The 23,072-nt window shown below is 40.6% G+C and overlaps 1 protein-coding gene across 1 annotated transcript in view; it reads left to right on the top strand.

The window, feature by feature from the left end:
* spock1 (SPARC (osteonectin), cwcv and kazal like domains proteoglycan 1) overlaps nt 1–23,072 on the top strand; it is a 214,858-nt gene that overhangs the window by 124,887 nt on the left and 66,899 nt on the right. The window contains exon 3 of the mRNA XM_077247341.1: nt 6,805–6,850. Coding sequence (XP_077103456.1) covers nt 6,805–6,850 — 46 coding nt within the window. The remainder of the gene's footprint in view (nt 1–6,804; nt 6,851–23,072) is intronic.

The following is a 23,072-nucleotide window of genomic DNA, read 5'->3' as shown; positions in this document are numbered from 1 at the left end:
CAATAGCAGTTTATTCGGGTAATCCAAAATCATAAAACCAGTCCAGGCAGGGGTCAAAACCAAAAGGCAATCCATAAACAAGAATCAAAACAATAAAAGGCAAGAACACAGACCTCCAAAGTGGTGTGACGAATAACAACGACTCCGTGACAAACACTAAAACAGACAGGGTATATATACACTCAAACTAACAAGGTGATGGGAAACAGCTGAGTGCAATGAACTGATGAGTGACAGACAGAATGCTGGGAAATGAAGTCAAACGTGAAAGACACCGTGAGAACGAGGACCTCTAGTGGCAACCCAGGGAACACAAACCAGACACTGTGACATAACCCCCCCTCTACGGAGCGGCTACCAGACGCTCCAAGACCCACAAAAAACAAACAAAACAAGAGACCAGGAGGGAGGTGGAACGGTGGAGGATCAGGGGGAGGGATGGGGGGCCAGGTCCATGGAAGGGAACAGAAACAGGGGGTGATGGTTTAGCCGGCGGCCAGGGCGAAGCAGACGGTCCATCGGGCGGCCAGGGCGAAGCAGACAGTCCATCGGGCGGCCAGGTCGAAGCAGACAGTCCATCGGGCGGCCAGGTCGAAGCAGACAGTCCATCGGGTGGCCAGGGCGAAGCAGACAGTCCATCGGGCGGCCAGGGCGAAGCAGACAGTTCATCGGGCGGCCAGGGCGAAGCTGACAGTCCATCGGGCGGCCAGGGCGAAGCTGACAGTCCATCGGGCGGCCAGGGCGAAGCTGACAGTCCATCGGGCGGCCAGGGCGAAGCTGACAGTCCATCGGGCGGCCAGGGCGAAGCTGACAGTCCATCGGGCGGCCAGGGCGAAGCTGACAGTCCATCGGGCGGCCAGGGCGAAGCTGACAGTCCATCGGGCGGCCAGGGCGAAGCTGACAGTCCATCGGGCGGCCAGGGCGAAGCAGACGACCCCTCGGGCGACCAGGGCGGTGAAGACCCCTCGGGCGACCAGGGCGGTGAAGACCCCTCGGGCGGCCAGGGCGGTGAAGACCCCTCGGGCGGCCAGGGCAGTGAAGACCCCTCGGGCGGCCAGGGCGGTGAAGACCCCTCGGGCGGCCAGGGCGGTGAAGACCCCTCGGGCGGCCAGGGCGGTGAAGACCCCTCGGGCGGCCAGGGCGGTGAAGACCCCTCGGGCGGCCAGGGCGGTGAAGACCCCTCGGGCGGCCAGGGCGGTGAAGACCCCTCGGGCGGCCAGGGCGGTGAAGACCCCTCGGGCGGCCAGGGCGGTGAAGACCCCTCGGGCGGCCAGGGCGGTGAAGACCCCTCGGGCGGCCAGGGCGGTGAAGACCCCTCGGGCGGCTCCGGCTCAGGAGCAGACACTGGCTCCGGCTCAGGAACAGACACTGGCTCCGGCTCAGGAACAGACACTGGCTCCGGCTCAGGAGCAGACACTGGCTCCGGCTCAGGAGCAGACACTGGCTCCGGCTCAGGAGCAGACACTGGCTCCGGCTCAGGAGCAGACACTGGCTCCGGCTCAGGAACAGACACTGGCTCCGGCTCAGGAACAGACACTGGCTCCGGCTCAGGAACAGACACTGGCTCCGGCTCAGGAACAGACACTGGCTCCGGCTCAGGAACAGACACTGGCTCCGGCTCAGGAACAGACACTGGCTCCGGCTCAGGAACAGACACTGGCTCCGGCTCAGGAACAGACACTGGCTCCGGCTCAGGAACAGACACTGGCTCCGGCTCAGGAACAGACACTGGCTCCGGCTCAGGAACACACACTGGCTCCGGCTCAGGAACACACACTGGCTCCGGCTCAGGAACAGACACCAAAACTGTAACAGCCACAAGAACAGACACAAACACAGAAACAAACACTGGTTCAGGAACAGGCGCTGGCTCTGGCTCAGGTACAGCAGACACAGGCTCCGGCTCTGGAACAGGCATTGGCTCTGGCTCCGGCTCAGGTACAGCAGACACAGGCTCCGGCTCTGGAACAGGCACTGGCTCTGGCTCTGGAACAGCAGACACTGGCTCCGGCTCTGGAACAGCAGACACTGGCTCAGGCTCAGGAACAGCAGACACTTGACTCGGGACCACTGGACTCGGGACCACCGGCACTGGGACCACCGGAACTGAGACCACCGGACTCGGGACCACCGGGTTGTTGGGGAGATACGAGGCCCTTCTCCTCCTCCTCCGTCCTTGATGGCGAGCTGCAGCCTCAGTACTAGACGGGACCAGGGGCGAGGACTTTGGACTGGACAGGACCAGTGGTGAGGAGGACCTTGGGCTGGACGAAACCAGTGGCGAGGGCTTTAAGATGGACGGGACCAGCGGCGAAGATCTTGTGCTGGGCGGAACCAGCGGCGAGGATCTTGAGTTGGACGGGACCAGTGGTGAGGACCTTGTGGTAGATGAGCCCCACGATGATGACTTTGTGCGGGGTGGAACCAGCGGTGAGAATCTTGTACTGGACCAGTCCGGCGGCTCCGGATCAGAAGAATGGAAAGGCGGAGGATGGTGTCGTGGAATTTGTCGACCACCTCCTCCCCTGCAACCTCCCCGAGTTCCGGAGAACTTTGCCAGACGAGTCCCCAGAAACGACTCACCATCTCTGATGGACGAGTTCGCTGAAGCCTTAGCCGCCGCTGCTTCCTCAGTCTGCTGGGCCCATAAGCCAAAACATTGAAAAATGTTTAGTCGAGGCGCTTCCTCCCCGACCTGCGAACCTCCTCTCTGTGGTCCCCTTCCTTCCCCATACACAGGAGAAGGGTTATGGAATCCCGAACTGCTGGATCTATTCATCGTGACGGAGTCGTTCTGTCACGATACCACACACAGGAAACAGGGGTAGATCCAATAGCAGTTTATTCGGGTAATCCAAAATCATAAAACCAGTCCAGGCAGGGGTCAAAACCAAAAGGCAATCCATAAACAAGAATCAAAACAATAAAAGGCAAGAACACAGACCTCCAAAGTGGTGTGACGAATAACAACGACTCCGTGACAAACACTAAAACAGACAGGGTATATATACACTCAAACTAACAAGGTGATGGGAAACAGCTGAGTGCAATGAACTGATGAGTGACAGACAGAATGCTGGGAAATGAAGTCAAACGTGAAAGACACCGTGAGAACGAGGACCTCTAGTGGCAACCCAGGGAACACAAACCAGACACTGTGACAATACAGAACTGACGTTTACTTCTAGCTTTTCAAAAGTGCATGCAAGTTATTCTTTAAAAGAAAAAAGCATTTCAGCTTTGTCACATGTTAGTCTGTTTCGTTTCTTATCAACACGTGAGACCTGAGCTGAACATACAAACGTTCACTGTCTACGCTAGTGCAGGGCGCGGACAGGTACTCTCGCGCAACTTCAGCGAGCGCAGCAAAGCGGCCACTGCACTAACGGCTGCTCGCTTATCTGTGCCTCAGACGGGTAACTGTTACCTCTGCATTTCCAGTACAGTGCTTCCAAACAAATGATATTTTCGCAAGTGATTCCAAAGTAGTCTGTGCAAGACTACGTCAAGACAAAAGAACATCAAAATAAAAGACATTGAACACCGATACCCCTTTTCCACTGGCACGGTTCCGGTGCGTTCCCGGCCTGTGTCCGTTCTCTACACGTTCTGTGCATTTCCTGGCAATGTTTTGCCTCAAGAATTACATTGTAAGTTAATCACACATTTTTGTTCACTTTTACAAACTGTTTTGATCTTAACCTGTATTAAACCCGAAGCATACATTCAAAAACAAACTTGCAAAGGTCATAATTTTCACGGAGAGAAGTTTTACTGCTGTGTGCATAAAGGTTACTACAGTGACATTTCATTGTGAGAGTTTTCAGGTTAGAGAAGGTCTGCTAGCTTCTGCTTCATCACAGATTTGCAGAGGGTGAATTTCTGAGGGTAAAATGAGTTTCACTTTTCACACAATTCCCCTTTGATTTGGAGCTATGAGCCCACAGACACATTTAGCCTAGTTTTGCTGAGACCACCGTAAACTTTGAGCAAAATGATAGTCTTGCTTTAGCTCATGGCCTGAGAGCTGTAGCTTATAAATGTTTACACCGGAATGATAACTGTCTTCAGAAGCTCATCGTACCAACAGATGTAACTTATTCTAGCATAAATTATTGTTTTTAATTACATTCTTGATTATAATTAAGCACATATTTTACATTAAAACATCGATCGACACTAAGCTAAAGAGCCCCAATGAGAGTTTGAGTTTGTTTATCTGGCCTGTAGCAGCTCCACTTTGGGACAGGACTGAGTTTACAATCGGATTTTGAAAAGCCCTTAAAATGCAGCAGCCGTCGCTAATGTTGTGTGTTATAGGAGACCTCCAGAACAAAATTAGGAACCTTTAAAATAGCATAATACAAACAAGCTATGCCGTTTATTCTGTAGTATTTGTATTAAAACTTTTTTTGTGTACACTGTAATACAAAAACAAAATAAATATTGCAGCAGCCGTCGCTAATGTTGTGTGAGATTCCCCTGCAGTCTGTCGGAGAGATGAAAATTTCTTGCAGTCAGTGTTTAGCAAATGCATGTACTTTTCTATGTGTGGAACCGATAACATTTTGTTTGACTTTATGAAATGATGTTTGCTGATGTATGTCTTAGATGTGTCATATTCCCAAATGTTTAAGAGAAGACTAGCAGAAAAATGCTTCTAGTCACCTTTTTTCTATAGCTCTTTATACAATACAGATCGTTTCAAAGCAGCTTTACAGGAAAATAAGGATTCAATGATGCAAACAGAGTTCAATTCTATTCTAAAACAGCTCTAAATATAAAACAGTGCAATTGATTAGCTGAGGTCAGTTCAGTGTTCATTCAATTCAGTTCAATAACTATAAAGCTTGTCAAATATGAAATTAGTTCAATTCAGCTATAAAGCAACTGAAAACAGTGATGTCAGCGTCCAGCTCATTTCAGTTTTCATCCAATAGTGTCAGTACAGTTAAATCAATAATATTGCAGATTATTAAACAAGACTGGACTGAGTTTAAAAAGTGGCCCTGGACTTTCTGGCACAGAGCCCCGCGGTACCCAGTCCGCAACACACCAAACATCACACAGCGACTCATTTTGTGCAGAATAATTTTTAACGCCACTTACCAATTAAAAAATATAACAATAAAGAAACATAAATTATATTTAAATTTTTTGATTGAAATAAATTATTTTATGACTACTAAAATAAATAAATGAATAAAATATTATAGGCTGTTACCAATCAAATTAAATCAGACAAAATCCGTCTTTGCACTGCAGAAGTGGCACAGATGCTGCACCTTAAGTGGCATTTGTTTTACGTTATAAATATAGGCTATTGAATATAGAAATATGACATTTTAGAAAAGAAATTAAATGATACTTTAAATATTAAACTAAAACTGCAACAAGTCACTATCTTAATAAGTGAGTCATTGATTAATTCATTAATAATTCAACCGATTTGTTCAAAATGGCTGATTCATTCAGAAACAAAGCAAGTTACTATCTTTATGAATGGGTCATTAAATCATTGACTCAGAGACGCACACATTCTGCTGAGACTCTGTCTGGAGCAAAACACTCAATATTGACAATATTGTGTCTAAATTGTACGTCATGGAGGACAAATGAAGATCCAGCTCAAGGCTGTGCCGGGTGACGGACATGGTATTTTAAAATCGGACTGTCTGACCTGAAACCGGACAGATGGCCACCTTATTTACCATTTTTATTTTGAAAATATTGCTGTATATAGTCTTATCATGTTCAGCTCCTTGCATCCTACCTCGCATTCGCGTTAAAAAGGGCCGTGCTAAATCTCTGCTTGGACTCGGCTTCTGTGAACAGTAAACCCATCTTTCTTTAATTTGGCTATCTCAAACATTTTGACATTGACAAGCACTGTTAGACTGCTGCAGTGAGCCAGAGCAACCTAAATAGATTACTCATTTAAAGTCATGTTGGCCGCGCGAGCATTCACCTTGGCCGATGGAATACTATTATTCATTCTTTATATTTTTATGTAGCATCGGGACAGCCTACATTGTCCAGCGGCCCACCGCTAAAACTCCCAGTGCTACAGATGGCCAGTCCGCCCATATTGTCCCCAACTAAGCAAGCCAGATGCGACATTGGTGGCAGAAATGGAGAAAAAAACCTTGGGAGAAAAATGCTTAGTTTAACTTTATTATCAGCATAGGGATATCAATGCGGCACATGAATGTATAAAGAGTCTGGGCATGTACAACATGCTCAAGATACAGATAAAGGCATTTAGTTTAGCATTCTTTTATCTTGTAATTTTGCAGCTTTGTATCTATTGTAAAACTGTAGTTCCTGGTAAAGTTATTTCAGTGTTTAGTGGTTGTTTGAGAAGCTTTTGGAAGCAACATTGCAAACACCAAAATAATCAAATAGATCTGGGTGTTCATTTAACCATTGATAAATTGAATCTGTGCTTCCCAGCTCCTGAAAAGAACCAGCCACCACTGACTTAAAAAAATAGCATATGAAAAGAGACTTGCAGAGCAGGAGAATCAAACCTGGGTTTGGCCCAAGCAGTTGAACTGAAGGCCTCCACAGACAGTCCATTTACTTTACAGCTTTTCATTAAAAACATCGAAAAAAAAATCTGTCTGGACACTTATCTGAGTTTCAGACCAGTCGTGTTTTGTGAAAGTCAACATCGCTCTTATTTCACACTGTCCTTTAAATCATAAAGCTATCTTCTTCTTTCTGAAGGTCATGAGGGTAGTATTAAAGCTTGACTTTTTTCTGTCTGAGGATTTTAAATGCTTTCATTGTGTGTTTCTGTAGGACGATTACTTCAGAACCTGGAACCCCAACAAAGCACAAGACCAAGGTAAGAACATTCAGCAGACACTGTTTGTGTTTCTTCTTCATAACCATTTTCTCTGTTGCTTTTATCCATTTATACAACTGACCCGGGAGTCTCGCTTCTCTCTCTCTCTCTCCTAACTCTACTTTCTAATGCTTTTTTTTTCTCTCTCTCTCTTTTTTTTTTTTTTTTTTTACCTGTGGTATCTCTACACCCAGATTAATCATAAAAAAAAAACTCCAATCCAGTGCTGGAATCTCCATTTCACTGTATCGATCCTCATCTTTGCTCCAGACATTAATCAATACGGAGAGCCAGAAACACACACACATAGCTAAATGAAGACGTATCATAGACTTGTTCTTATATAAAGCTAATTACAATTAATAAAACTTGTTGCATTTTTTTAATTATAAAAATATATATAATTTATTTAATTTTAAGTTTTTGCAATTGAGGGTGTCCCACAAGAAGGTTTTATCAGATTTAGCTCTTTTTCTGGAGGCTAGAGACAAATTTTCCCTCAAATGATAGCAAAGTAAGCACATACAGCAATTATGCAAATCTAACACATGTTTTAGAAAGATTTTCATGAATCATCAGGGAAATCAAAGAGCTGAAATGAGCTGAAGAATTCGGGTTTTTTTTTATTATTAGTCATTTTAGTGGTCAGATTCTGAATATATTGAATGTTGGTGCACTCTCACAAAGGAAATGTTTTTTTCTACATCTAGCGATAATTGACATTGTTTTCACCTCATTTTAAAGTATTGTGTCAAGTGTTAGTAGGTGCAATCATGAGTTTGAATGACGCAGAACACTAGTAGCTGCAACCACAATATCCAAATTAATTTTTAGTTTGTTCACTTAGTATTTCTTGTACAAAAAGGTGTATAACAGGATATCTTCATGTTTGAAGTAATGAAATGTAAGACATTTCTAGACTTTTTAATGCATGTTTAAAAAGAGTTTAGCCTTAAATTTTGAGAAGTGAATTTAAAACATTTTGCAACTTAGTAAAGGGTTTTTGGATTCCTTTAATCAAGGCGTCTTTAGGATTCACAGATGAACATTTGTGTTCTCTCTGCCGTTTCTCTCTGAGACTGTGCTGGTGATGCCGTCACGAACACACACAATGTTTGTGCTCTGCAGGAAATCATTTCTCTGATGAGTCACATATTTACTATATCTGTTTCACTAGAATGACTGTACAGTACTAATATCATTTAAACAACCTGTCTCAATACACCAATACAGTCTCTTTTGCTCACCAAGGCTGCATTTATTTGATCAAAAATACAGTAAATATGTTAATTACAATTTTAAAATAAAAAGTTTTACATTTGAATATTTTGTAAAATGTAATTTATTTCAGTGATCAAAGCAAAATTTCCAGCATCATTACTCCATGAAAAAAAACAAAAAAAACGTGAAACTGAAAACCATGATAATTTTTTTGATGCATAGAAAGTTCAAAAGGACTCCCTTAATATGAAATAGAAATCTTTTGCAACATTATAAATGTCTTTATTGTCACTATTGATCAATTTAATGTGTCCTTGCTGAATACATATTCCAGTGAAAATTCCAGTGTGCGATATTTAAGCATTTTTGGAATGGCACTTTTCCGGTGAAAAAATGTCTTCAGAACTAATTGTCCAGTACAGCACATTTTTGTTGGTGTAGTAAATTATTTAGGTATTTCAGGCATGTAGATGATTTGCATATGTCAAGGTCGTGGGTTAGACACATACTGATTAAAATGTAAACCCTTAATACTCTGCAAGTCGCTTTGAATAAGAGAATCTGCCAAGTTAATAAATGTATGTATATATATATATATATATATATATATATATATATATATATATATATATATTTCTGAAGAAAAAAAACCCAGAAAGGACCCCTTGATGTGAAGAAATCCTTCATGGATTCAGATGCTTGTGTTAAACCGTAATAAAGGGTCACTTTCTTAAACGGGGTGTTAGATATTAATTTAGCATCCGCACTGCTGAGCACTCCTGTTAACGATTATGACGAACCGCCATGAATAACCAATCAAGATCAATTGTTTTTGCAGAAACACCAATAGAGACCAGCAGACAGATGCATGCATGACCACACCATATGGAGAGTGAGAGAATAAGTGCGTGTGTGTGTGCGTTTACCATCTGCACAATTTGTATCCTGTGTGAATGACTCCTTCAAGAACTGCTACAAACCGTCAATTCTGTAACTAATCCTGCACCTCTCACTAGCAAACCTCTTCTGAGCTGCTCACCTCACTAAGCTCGGTAAATAGCTCCGCTCCAAAACCTAGTAGCTGTCTCGCTGTCTACTGACTATATAAGTTACCTTCTTACGCATCCTTATAAATGACTGACAGCCACATGTGCAGTGAGACGTACCGCTCGTAGAACCATGCAAGGGAAAAAACACAAGGCGGCAATAGAAATTCAGCTAAAAGAGCTGATTGCATTTTTGACAGAGCCACTATCATTTTTTGATAATTTCAGTTGTCAATGCTAATCATTACATCAACTTAATATTATGTTTAATTTAAAAAATAAGTTCCCAGAATGCTTTGCACAGGACTGTTAACAGGAGGGTAAATGTTGAAATGAAGGGAAAGACCTGCTCCTGTTTAATTCAGTTATGTTTGACATTTAAAAGAGTGTTTGATATGTTTAAGTTTTTGTGGTTACCATTTGCTCCTGGTTAGGATGCGTCTGGCTACATGAAGATATACACTACATTGAGTTTATGATCAGTGATATCTTGTTCATTAAGTTTACATGCTAAAAGTCACATTTAACATGTGCTAAGTTAGCTGTTGATTGTAACTGAAATAGATTATATGAATTGGCCACAACTCAATTAATTGGAACAACTTAATTGTAACGCAGTTCAGATGTTACGGGAAGGAGGCGGGAACCGGCGAACATCAAAACAATTTTAATAATAAGTAATTAAAGAAATACAAAAACTAAAGTAAAGACGGCAGTCCCTCAAGGTCGACTTCCGCCACACACAATAACACATAAAATCCAGGCCTGGCCTCTCTCGATCTCCACTGTCGTCGCTCCTCCTTTTATGCTTCCGCTCCTCCGTGAGAGATACGAAACCGGTGCATCGCGCAGGTGGTGCTCATTAGTAATCACGCCATTCTCCCACGGCCCTCGGCCTCGTCCTGCTCACCACATTAATATTTCCGTGTGGTCAACTTAGAAATTATAATTTATTAAGTTCTTCTAACTCAGTGTAGTTTATTGGTCGAATTTCATTAGAAGTGGTCATAACTCAAAAAGACTGCAAACTGTTGTATTATTTTTTGTTGAGCCAAACTTCATTTATTTATTTATTTATTTAGTTGTAGCATGTATGGTCAGATATTATTGGTGGTTTGTTATATGTCGTTTGTTATGTAATCTTGACAGTTTTTTTTTTTTGAGATTTCGTTCTCTCCTCTTTCACGCCATAATTTCCAAATGAGTTTGAAGTTAACATAAACAGCGTAAAAACACACAACGCATGCAAATACTGTGTAAAATAGTACATTTTTAATTAAATTAAGGCAAGACACTACAGGTACAAGTTAAAAGTTTGAATTAATAGATGTCACCGTAGTTTGATTAATCACAGTACATTCAGTTAATTGTTTTGAATTACAAGTTTTGTGAAATGCTATGTTTAAATATGCAAATTAGGAATTTCCAATAAAATTCAAAAGATCTGGAAAAAAGAAAAGTTTCAAAACTTTCTGTTGTCATCTTCATGTTGGGCCTAAAACGCTACCTTTGTAGACAGATCACTAGGTTTTGGACCACAGCTGAATTGTGGTTAATGGCTGATGTGTGTTATTTTACAGCTGTGTGTGTTACCGTACCCGGCTGCGATTTGAGAATGGTATTGTTTCCACATTAATCTCCTAAATCACAGTTTATTGATCCACTTCTGCTGAATTTTCATTAGACAAGAGAGACAAACAATTTAGAGCTCCATCTCTCTCTCTCTTCCTTTGCACTTCTTATAAACACCACTCATGCAAACACACTCGTAAGGCAACACACACAACGTTAAACTCTCTCTTGACCGTGTAAGCAGTGTGGCTGAGCCTGACTCATTTAATTAGCCTCAGTCTGTAATTATTCACTTTAAAGAGAAATGAGGGTTATGATCTTGTCCATTACAGACATGACAAGAGATTTAAGGAGCTCAGAGAATATTGTGTGTGTGCAACATTGTCTTTGCCGTAATCTGTTATTGTGGCACTGCATGCGCTCTCAGTGAATTTAATTGCGTGTGCAGGCCTCATTACAGCCTCGTTATGGGGAAATTCTCTTTGAATGCTTCATTTGCATTTGTATGGTTTTGGTGTTGAGTCAGCGTTTCAGCGCCAAACTGCAGTGGCAGCAAACGCGGCCGCACAGGGACGGCAACACAACAATCTGCCCTTTAAACTGCCTGCAATTTATGCACAGGGACAATACGGCTTTATCTGGAGCTGGAGACCGGATCCATTTAACTGGCAAAAAAAACACTCTCCTTTAGGTTTAAAGAGAGGGAAAGGGAAAAGGAAAAGAAAGAGAGGAAGAGGAACTATATTTCTGGCCACCTCAAATATGAAACAGCCACTGAAAGATGTGGATGGAATATTTTAATTTTGAATGCAGTAAGGGTGTGTGTATGGATGATTTGAGCACATACGTTCAAATCTTCAAGCCTCAAATATTGTCATGATTGTCCACATGATTTAGGGTTGCGCAAAACATTTAAACGACAAGATTAATTGACACTGTTTTCTTAAACTTTCTTTTTTATACTTTCTTTTTATTTATGTTTTTTCAAGAAAATGTATTGTACAGCATTATGGAAATCAGAAAAAAGAGGAAAGAAAAAAATCAACAGAACAGGGGGTATACATTCTGTTTTGGGGCAAGTATAGATTCACATATACAGTCATTGCTTGTTTACATTACAGTACTCAATCAGTTTCTCCCAGTATTTTAGAAATGGGTCCTTTTTAAGTCTCAAAATAAAAGTAAATTCTTCCATAATGTATATTTCTTACAAGTCCCCCTTGTAGTCAATAATTTTATCCCTTAACACTGAACAAAATTACATATTTAAAAGTTTTTTCCTCGAAAACAAAAGTGTCTTCGTGCTTTAAAACAGCTTGATTTTAACTCTACACCCTTGCCTGATTTATATGTGGTTCCATGAATATGCAAATGAGCCCCGCCTCCACTCACTCACAGCAGCTCAGAGATCCACTCATTGACCTGATTGATAACTAGTAGTTTGTGACATCAGAAACACCAGTGATTTCAAACTGCGTTTTTAAGTTTTGTCTTTGGTTCACTGCAGTTTTAAGAAGAAAATGCGCAGCAAAGGTGTTGACTTGTAAATTTGTACATGGGTTGTCTTAAAGTACATTAAAAACACCACATAGACATATAAGCAGCATCAAAAAACTTGATTTTCACCATAGGGTAACTATTTCCATCCATTCACTAAGTAAGGGGATGTCCTGCTTATACCATTGCCTACTAATACTCTTCAGACCTGCTACACTTAAAGCTGCAGTCGGCAAGTCTGGCAGATTGAGTGGACTTTGAGTGGATTGAGTGAAAATTTTGAATGTTTACAACTCTCATGCCCCTCCCCCACTATCAACGAATACCCTCCCACCGAATTCGTGCTCGTCAGTGCCTGTGCACCAGATTTTCTGTGAACACGCCCGTCTCATCAACATCCATCAACACCATGGAGTATTTGGAGCTAGTCAGATAGCACATACCATAACAGTAGCTTTACTACTGTTCTTACTCTCGTAAGAAAGATAGAGTAGCATTGATTCTTCCAAAAAGCCGAACTTTATCGCTTCATCTGGACATCTTTAGCCACCTAACGTTACGTTCACACGGATTTCAGTGCAAACAAAGCTAAAGAACCTGCCCAAAAAGTGCTAATGTTAGCTATCCATACCAACACATTTGGGCAAACATACTTAGATTACTTACATAACACTAAGAAATAAAGTAACTGGTTGATAAAGCACAATTACCTGTCGAGTAGAAATGTTGAAAGCTCTGCATCCAGCTTGAACCCAATTAAATCACGTAACGTTAAATCTCTCCACCTTTAAAATGCCGATCCGATGTTGATCCTGGTTTATTTACGGGCACGGTTGCTTTCTTTCTTTACTTCTTTCTTTTCAGCAGGTGTTCTCTTTTCCTGTGTTGTTTTTGACCTCCTAGTTCTTGAAGTTAACCGAGGAATCGGAATCTTTTCCGCCATCACGAACTTCAGGCGTGTGCATGTGATTGTAACGTGCGCGAGGGGTGGCGTGTGCACGAACGGTGATTGACAGTCAGATCTCACACCCCCCTGCACTGATTGGACCCGATGATCCGAGAGCGGTGGATTTTTGCAAAACAAATAACACGCTCCAGGTGGAGTTAGAAGCTCGGTTTTTTTTCTAAAACCACTTTATTTATGCTGTTCTGTCGGATAATAGTGTCGATTTCACTGAATATGATCAAAAAAAATTTGCCGACGGCAGCTTTAATATATTAACAAGATATACATCTCTTCTCAACACTAAAAACTTTTTGATCTCCATCAAAACCCAGAAATCTAATATTTTTGGGCAACTCCAGAATACATAACAAGATGGTCAACATCGACATGCCCACATATCCTCCAGCATTATTTGTGTGGATGTTTGTTTACTATTAATTTTTGGGTTAATGAAGAAAGAAGAAGTAGTTTTATTATAGCGCCTTTCCGTAGCTCAAGGTCGCTTTACATTGTACATTACAATACATTTACACACCTTTACACACATTACAAACACATAGGACACATATAATCAGATTATCCAAAATACATGTTAGATATGTTTTTAGCTGAGTCTTGAATGTAGCCACAGATGAGATATTATGAAGTGTAAGGGGTAGTGAATTCCATAATTTAGTATGGGTACCTTCACGTGTAGCCAGTGAAGGTCATAAAGCAGAGGAGTAATGTGAGAGAACTCCTGGTGGAGGTGAGAACTCTGGCTGCTGAGTTTTGAAGGAATTTCTTCCCCTAAATCACTTTACCATTTTTGTGGGATTTTCCCATCTAGATGTGTTTTTTCCCCATTTCCATCATGGAAAATAAGAGGTTATTCTGGTAATATACCTTGTATAGGAGTCAATTATCAACTCTACCAGTGTATTCAGTTCATGACTATCCATTTTTTAAACCCTTTCAAAATAGTAATGTAACCTGTAACACTTAAAATCTATTTAGAATTGGAAATGAAGTGAATCTGACATGCTTTCCATTCACATTTCCACTAATAATTGAACTACACTGTGTTCTCAAACCAACTCTTTAGATGTAAAGGGATTCAGATTGCCTTGAAGCTTAAAGCCAAACACTTGCTATAACACGCCTGAAATGAACCAATTGTGAAAACAGTGTGCAAATCAGGAGAAAGAGAGAGAAAATAGGTAATGAGCCAGAAGGAGTATGACATTATGATTATGCTATTAAAAATGTATTTGGGATGTTTATTTCTTCATCATAAGCAGATAGATTGAGACCGAGATGAGACGGCAGAAGCGTCAGCCAGCAGTGATCCACTTCTCTCATCATTAGCACTGTGCCGTCTGGTCTGGTACAGGCCATGTCTTGGCCTAGATTCACTATGCAGAGAAAATCCCACGTGGGACTGTCACACGAGCACAAAGATGTTATCTACATCAGACATGGCAGGAAAATTATGAACTGCAGAAAATCTACGTAAGGTTCATTGCGTTTGCTTCAAACGTCAATGTAAATGAAAGTTCTGTCGTGACAATTCAACACAGGATTACTGTATTTTCAATATAAAACTGATTTATCTCAGCATTCAGATCTGACCCTGTCTGAGGACTCCTCTTATCAAAGCAAACTGCTGTAGAGTCCAGCGGAAAATGCAAGATAAAGCATTTTTATGGTCTGTTTATGGTCAGTATATGTTCTCAATTCACAGAAAGTTAAGTTTAAAACTGACTGTGCATCAGAGAGAGAGGAAAAAGATCCGATTGGTCATTGGGTCTTTAACCTCTTGACCAGTTGGCTGGCACTAATTAGCCCTGCTGCATTCGTCCCCTCTAAATTTCTTGATTTCTTCGTTATGGTAAATAGAAAGTAAAGCAATTGGCCAAACATGTGCTTCGGGGTTGTTGCTGGCTGATCAATAACAGAGAAATTCTGATTGGCCTTTCTTTCAATCTTACCGTCCCGATTGGTCTCCCAGGGCCAATCATTGATTCTGATGCTCGAAACATTGGCATGTGGTGTTGAAAGCAGAAATATTCTTGAATGAATGGATTTTTTTTCAACTTTATTCCACTTGCTGTAATTAATTGGGTAGCGATAATTAACTGCTTTGTGAGATAGTGCTTAAGCTTTCTTTTGAGGTCAGATTTTGAAGAAGAAATACTGCCTTGTTTTTTCCCAAAGAGGCCGCCACATCTATCTATAAATTACAGGAACGTCTGTCTGTCTGTGTGTGTGTGTGTCTGTTATTCACATATCTCTCGAACCGTTAGTCCAATGGATTTCAAACGTGACAGGTGTCTTGCTACGGGCACAAGAAAGTGCAGTGCCAAGTTTGACGTTGTTAGTGTTAGTAGCCTATTCACAAAAAGTTTGCTCAAGTGTATTCACAGAGTTCACTGTGTAGCTGCTCCCTGAATCGTGTAGTTCAATTTTCCATATTTATTGTATGTCATTATGTCAGTATCAGTATTTTCTTTCTACCATGCACAAATAAAAATGTCACTGGACTTTTTCTGTGTAATTGTAACAATGAGCACTCAATGAGACACACAAAACCAACAATTACTAAAAACACACACAAAAACTGATTTTGCACGGTCACTTTGCGCTTCATAGAAAGAGAGAAACAGGTGCTATGATGTGAAGAGGTGCTAGAAGAGATTGCATTCACATATGGGTTCGTACCATAGACTGTAAAAAAAGAAGGACGACGCCCCTTCACTCTCTTCTATTGGTGAGAAGTGAAGCCGCCAGTGTCCTGATATGGCGCTGACATCTTGGGACTTGAGTCTGCGCAGTTGCGATCTCGGGACCAGACCTGTGCAGTAGTGAGCAGGAAGTAAAGCCGCGAAATCAACGCCCCGCCCTCACTCTCGCTGAATGCACTCTCCCAGTCACTGCACTTTTTTTAAGTGGCCTATGCCTGCTCCGTTCTGCTCCAATTTTGATGTCTGTTGATTGCAGTACGCAAAGACAATAGCATCCACTATCCAGTAGTGGGCTAACCTCTGCTTGGAGACAGCCTTTCCCTTATGCTGGCCTCCGTAACTGACGAAGAGGTGCAGGATGCAGATGCAGGACTTCGGATGGCAAATGGCGATGTAAAGCAGATGTCCTTCAAGCGGGTGTCGGGGGAAAAAGTGCTTTACAAATCACGTTAAAAGTGCTGGCATATACTCGACTGAAAATTATTTTGGATGCTCGAAAATTTTAAATTAACCTAACTGACAAAACAGACCAGACTTGTAATCTCACATCAACGGCAAATAAAAAAATACTGCATTGTACTGTAATTTAACACAGCCCATAATGCATTGTAAACATAAAAAAAAACATACATTAAATACAGTAGAGTACTGTTAAAAATGGCTGTAAATTAACAGCAATTTCTTAATTAGCAAAATAATGTCCAGAATGCAATATTTTCTACAGTACATTACTGTTTTGATGGAAAACAGTATTTTACTGGCCATCACATGTTGCCAGTACTCTGACCACCTACACAGAAACACAGAATCAGGCTATTCATTAATTGTATTTAATTGTGAGCTTTTATAAGCTGATCTGCGCAATATGACTGAAGCCCAATTGTTACATTTTGCATGAATGGCATGCAAATCACCAAAGGCGGGTTAACCTGCACGCTCCAAAAGTGTGATAAGATTTGCTCGAGCTGTTCCTATCGCGTCGCTGATGATAAAATGTGCAGTGCAACATTTGAACTCTATGTTCCCCATTCTCAATTTGAATTATTTTCAGAATGTAGTAAAACGCTATGGAGAAAGTCAAACATAATATAAAACAGCCACATAAAATATAATTACTGATGAAAAGAGGAAAAAACATCATGATGGACCAACATAAATTAGAAAGCTTGGCAACTCATGACAACGTTTACTAGAATTTATTATGTTCTATTGTATTTATTGTGGTCAATTTTGATTAACTTGTTTTAAAATTTAAAATACAAATGCTATAGTTGAACAATTACAAGAACTATGTTAATTTAATATAAAGAACTATGTTAAAATAATAAGGCCAAGTACAAGTTAGAATCAAAGTTGAATCAAAGAATCATTAGAATCAAAGAATCTTCTTGAATTATTGACTAAACAATTGGTTTTCCCCATCTGTAAAATGTGTTCTGCTAATAATGACAGTTACAGATATTAGGAGAAACCTGGCTTTCAGGTATTCTAAGAGATGACAGGAAATTAACATTTTAAGATTTAAAAAAAAATAAGTAAAGATAGTTTAACTTCCCAACATGACACTTTTTAGACAAGGGATTGTTAACAAGGCTATCACTTTATTGCAATTATGTTATCAACCTTATATTAAAGGGAGCTGATGTGTGGCTAGTGAGCGCTAATGTGGCTGTAATATTGTTGTTTTTCTCAGGTCAGACTGCAGATGTTGTTTGGATGGTGAATTTGATAAAAGCTCTGTGGTTTGATTGAATAGATGATTTCAGTGGGTCACAGCAGCAGTCCTGAACGTCTGCATTAATTTTTTGTATGTGTCTGTCTGTCTGTCTGAAATTGAGAGCATGCGTCCTGACAGGTTTTCATGAAAGCATCCATCATATCTGTTGATGTGACGTTTAGCTTTTGCATTAGTGATTGCTGTAATGAGGACTTCATATTCAAACTCTGTCTGCGTTGTTTTTGTTATTCTACCTGCACTGTTTTTTGCTTGACATAAACACTCTAGTGAACATATTTTGTGTTTAAATCATGTTGAAAAGATTGTATTTATAAGTTGAACTCACATGGAAACTCATTTTTCAAAAACCCTCCACCTTCCCCAGCTCCACCTGTATATATCTGCTACAGGGGTTATTTCATTTATGTTATATGTGCAGCAGCAGCAGCATGTCTTCTCTGAGAGCTGTCATGACAGAAATACTTTGTTTCTAATTGATCAAATTATGAAAAATGATGATGAAGATTCAATTACAGATGAGTTCAGTGATGCAGTGTGTGTGTGTTTGAGCTGGTTGGTCAGTATGCGGTGGAATTGATTTTCTTGGTTCAGTGTATCAATTTGCAAGAGAGACACTTGAAAACAAGCAGCGTGCAAAGCAAACACTGAAAACAAACCACAAAATCAATCAGGACAGCGAATCTGAGAGAGATGGACAGAATGAAATGAAGAAAAGCAGAAGTGTGTGTGTCCAATGCTCAGATAAAAGCGGGTTGTTTAGATTCACTGTCTTAACTCGAGGAACCGTGACACAACGCTCATACTTGTCCAGAGAAACAATTCATTTCTCAGACGTTGCTCTTTCATAGCTCACAAATCTTAATGGAGTTCTCTGTTATGCTTTGTTTACAGATCAACCTTGTCTCAGATGCTTCTCATAGGCATAAGTCAGTCGGATTAGAAAGTTAGATAAAGGTTCTTCCCAACGCCTCAAAATGTGTCTTTTTTAATTGATTCCCAGTCATACAGATCATTTGGTTGAAATATCTGACTCATCATTGCTGACTTTGGTTATATTTATTTAATCGAAACGAAGTTTGAGATGATGTGATCTGCTCTGAACATCTGTAGGAGACATATGTGAGATTATTGAGGTCTGGAGAAGCTTTTGAGACAGAGGAGACTTGTAAAACTTTCTGTTTAACCTTCACACTCTCTAGTAGAGACGTTTGAGATTTTAAACAGATGAGATTTCATTTGTTTTTTTTTCTTTCCTCAGGGTGTACACAAACAGTTTATGATTTTAGCTGTCTCACTGTTTAAAAGACACACACACACACACTCACACTCCCTCAGGGGAAGATCAGAGAGCAAACATGCAGGAAATTGGTTTGAGGTTTTATTTTGTTGGTGTTTCTGATAGTGGTCAGTTATTTGTTCTCTGTTTTACCTTCTTTTCACAAAGATGGACAGAAGGAATGGAGGGAAAGGATAAAAATGAAAGAAATGTACAATGGACTCTATTCCCACAATGGATGGAAACACACACACACACACACACACACACTGGGCTGTGAATTGATTTGGCGTTTTATTCCCCTGTGACACAGACAGAGAGAGAGAGAGAGAGTCAGACATCCACAAAATCTTTCTGTGTCATAAATAGAAAGAGATTCAGGCTGAATTCACTAAGCAGTTGCACCATTTTTGCACAAAGTATTTCAAGAATGTGTGTCTTTTTCACTAACCACCCACAATCCTGTAGTATAGTAATCCTGTAGTAATGCGGCATGAGTATTTCAATTTATTCATTGTCATTCCGTTCAGCACAAGCACAAAATGGTTTATTTTATAAAATAAGATGTTTCTTTACATTTTCTAATGACCACGACATCTATCTATCTATCTATCTATCTATCTATCTATCTATCTATCTATCTATCTATCTATCTATCTATCTGTCTGTCTGTCTGTCTGTCTGTCTGTCTGTCTGTCTGTCTGTCTGTCTGTCTGTCTGTCTGTCTGTCTGTCTGTCTGTCTGTCTGTCTGTCTGTCTGTCTGTCTATCTATCTATCTATCTATCTATCTATCTATCTATCTATCTATCTATCTATCTATCTATCTATCTATCTATCTATCTATCTATCTATCTATCTATCTATCTATCTATCTATCCGTCTATCCGTCCGTCCGTCCGTCCGCCCGCCCCCCCCCCGAAAGCCCGCCCGCCCATCTATCTGTCTGTCCAAACATGATAGCTGTGACCTTTGACCCTGTGCGACCCATGTCTCTCTCTTGTGTTTCATGCTGCTGCATAATTCTGGTTTCTCTCCTGGTTGCTACAGCAACAGTGAGTCTGACAGTAATTGGGCCACTATGCTGGAGGGGTGAGGGAGGTGAACTTTAACCCCTGGGGGTCAGAGGCCACAGTCCCACCTGAAGTGGCTCTGCATCGCTGTGATTAGACACTTGACCCGCATTCCTCTGAGAGAGAATAAGTGGGATCTGAATAAAAACGAGTCGTCTGACCCCCCTCGTGTCCAGCGGGCAGCCGTGGCGTCTGACAGCCTGTGCATGTCGTGGCGTTTGAGTTTCAATGGCTGAATCTACAGTGAGGAGGTGAAGTGGCTTCTGGCTCCTCGCTGGGGCTTCATCTAATTAAACCACCGGGAGGCAAACAACTGGAGTCAGTGAGCGGATGGACCTTGAGTTTTTCTGCCCATCCTGATGCTTCTAACAAGCATCTCATTCATTTCTGAAGAAGCTCACAGAGTTTGTGTGTGTGTATGTGTGACTGAATGAATTATGGCTTTTTAACCCTGTAAAGGCTGACATTTGAGGTAATAGTCAGACAAATGCATATCAATATCAGTAGTTGCTCTATATCTTGCAATAATATTTTCCAATTATCTTTGTAAGTTTCTCAAAAGCCTGAAGGATCATATGTGATAGTCACATTTTAGCATTGTATGATTTTTCAAAAAAATAATATGTATGAATAATCAAGTAAACCAGTTTGGTAAGTGTCCATCTTGAAATATTACTAACAATATTAAAAGTTATTCTTATGTTCACTTCATAAAATTGCCGCAAAAAGACACCATAACCTGAGGGGTGACGTTTTTGCAATTATATTAAAAGGCCTTTTACCTGCTAAAAAAAGTACAGTTTTGATCATGTTGATCATTTAGAGGCCTACATTTCGATTCCATTTCTGTTATCAAGTGTCGGCTGTAGCTAAGACTCCTATCTAGAAGAAACCAACATCAGAATGCTGTTCACTTCACTTTTTATGGTTTTGGCAGATTTTGTCATTTTTTGTTTTTACCACCAAAAACAAACAGACTTAACTGCCAAGAGAAAGCAATCAGAAATGCATTCTGTCACAGACGATTTCACAACAAATCAAGTCACCATTATTTCTATAGTATAGACTATAGTATATAATATAGTATTCTATAGTATACAGTACAGATTGTTTCAAAGCAGCTTCACAGTAATAACAGGACAGTAACGGAATTGATGCAAACATAAGACAGATTCAAATTCTGCTGTAAGGTATCCAAAAAGACAATAGTGTCCTTATTAGGGCTGGGTACCGAGTTCGATACTTTTTAGGTACCGACCGAATTGCCTCGATACCATAGAGTATCGAAAAATGACATGTTGTTCGGTTCCAGATTTCGATACCTAAAGAGTTAACTCGTCAACGTCAGTGCTCAAACAAATACATATGAAATGCACATACTGTACACGCAAACTCTACACACACAAGACGTGCGGAACTCTCTGCTCACACATTCATATGAGACGCAAGCACACACACATAATACCTTAAAGATGTGGAAAAGTCGATCAAACGTGTGGGTACATTTCTCCAGGCTCGATGCCAACAGCGCGCGATGCAGTATTTGCGGTAAAATAATTACTGCAAAGACCGGCATACCACGACAAATATGATGAAGACCTTGAAAGTGCACGGAGTAAACATGAAAGTTGCTCCGTCTTCGACTGGTAAATAGAGAGATACCTTGTTGATTACTTGTTGATAAATAATAACCTACTGAATGTACACTGCCGTTCAAAAATGGGTTGGTTAGTCAGAATTTTTTTTCAGTAAGGAATAGGATGCATTAAAGCTATCAAAGGTGACATTAAAACATGTGTAATGTTACAAAATATTTCATTTTTAAATAAATGCTGTTCTTTTTGAATTTTTTATTCATCAAAGAATCATGAAAAAATTTATCATAGTTTCCAAAATATTTATCAGCAAACTGTTTTAATATTTCTGAAGGGTCGTGTGACACTAAAGTAATGATTTTGAAAATTCAGCTTTGAATTCAATTCATTTCAATAAATTACATTTTGAAATATATTCAAATAAGATTTTAAATTGTAATACTATTTTACAATATTACAAGTTTTACTGTATTTTTTATTTTAAAAAATTCAGCTTTGGTGAGCATGAGCTCTTTATAAAACATTTTTTGTTCCTTTGTGCTTTTTTTGTTCCTTTTTGCACTGGCTGGGAGCATGAGTCAAACTGAAAAAATAAAACCAACGTTTTTCTGGGGTAATGTGTTATGTAATCTTGTTCAAATGGATTTCATCAAATTGGTATCGAAAAAAGTATCGTTAGGAACCGGTATCGAAACTGAGGTATCAAAATTGGCACCGGATCGAAAGATTTTGAACAATACCCAGCCCTAGTCCTTATGCAGCTCGAGTCAGTTGATGGTGATGATTCAGCAATGTTGAAAAATTCATCAATTATGAAAAAAAATCGATTCAGCTATAAAGCAGCTCTACAGAAGACAATAGTGTCGTTATTGAGCTCAATTCAGTTCAAGTGTTGTACTCATACTACAAAACTGTATAGTGTCAGTGATAGTGCCATAGATAGTGTCAGTGTAATCAAATCAATAATATCACTAAAACCAAACCAAACAGACTCAGGTCTAGTGTGAAGGAGCAGACCTGAGTAAGTGGAAGCTCAGTGAGTGATTCTTTGTTTAGAGAAGAAATGAGACAAATTGTAATGCCACAGGCCAACACAGTTTCATCTGCGCTCCTCTGCAAATGAACAGCACCAGCTGAGCCAACATGAGCGCCAGGCTGTGTTTCCAGCATTTTAGGAAGCACTTCGTCATATCTGAGCCAAAATGGCCGCCAGGCGGCGGTGAAAGCCAGCTGAGATGTACAGCTGTGATTGGGCCAATATGGCTGCAGGACAGGTATCAAAGTCTTCGGGGACAGACGTGCATTTTCAGCCAGGATGGCTTGTGGCTGCAGATATGTCCTTTGTCAATGAAATGCTGGAAAGAAAACTGGGCTGTGGACGGCAGCTCGCCTCCGTCACCGCCCCAATTAGAGCTGACGTGCTGAGAGGAGAGAACAACGGATGAAAGAGACGAGTGTTTTTACCGCAGTAATTCCCACTGCAATTCATCACAAAGACAAGATCCCCTTTCCTCCTCTTGTGAACAACGAGAAAGTG

Source organism: Siphateles boraxobius, unplaced genomic scaffold (genome assembly GCF_051911475.1).
Source record: "Siphateles boraxobius isolate OS27281-9 unplaced genomic scaffold, OSU_SipBor_1 3, whole genome shotgun sequence".
Classification (NCBI taxonomy): Eukaryota; Metazoa; Chordata; class Actinopteri; order Cypriniformes; family Leuciscidae; genus Siphateles; species Siphateles boraxobius.
Note: the sequence above shows the minus strand (reverse complement) of the source record. Positions and strands in the feature narration are given on the sequence as shown.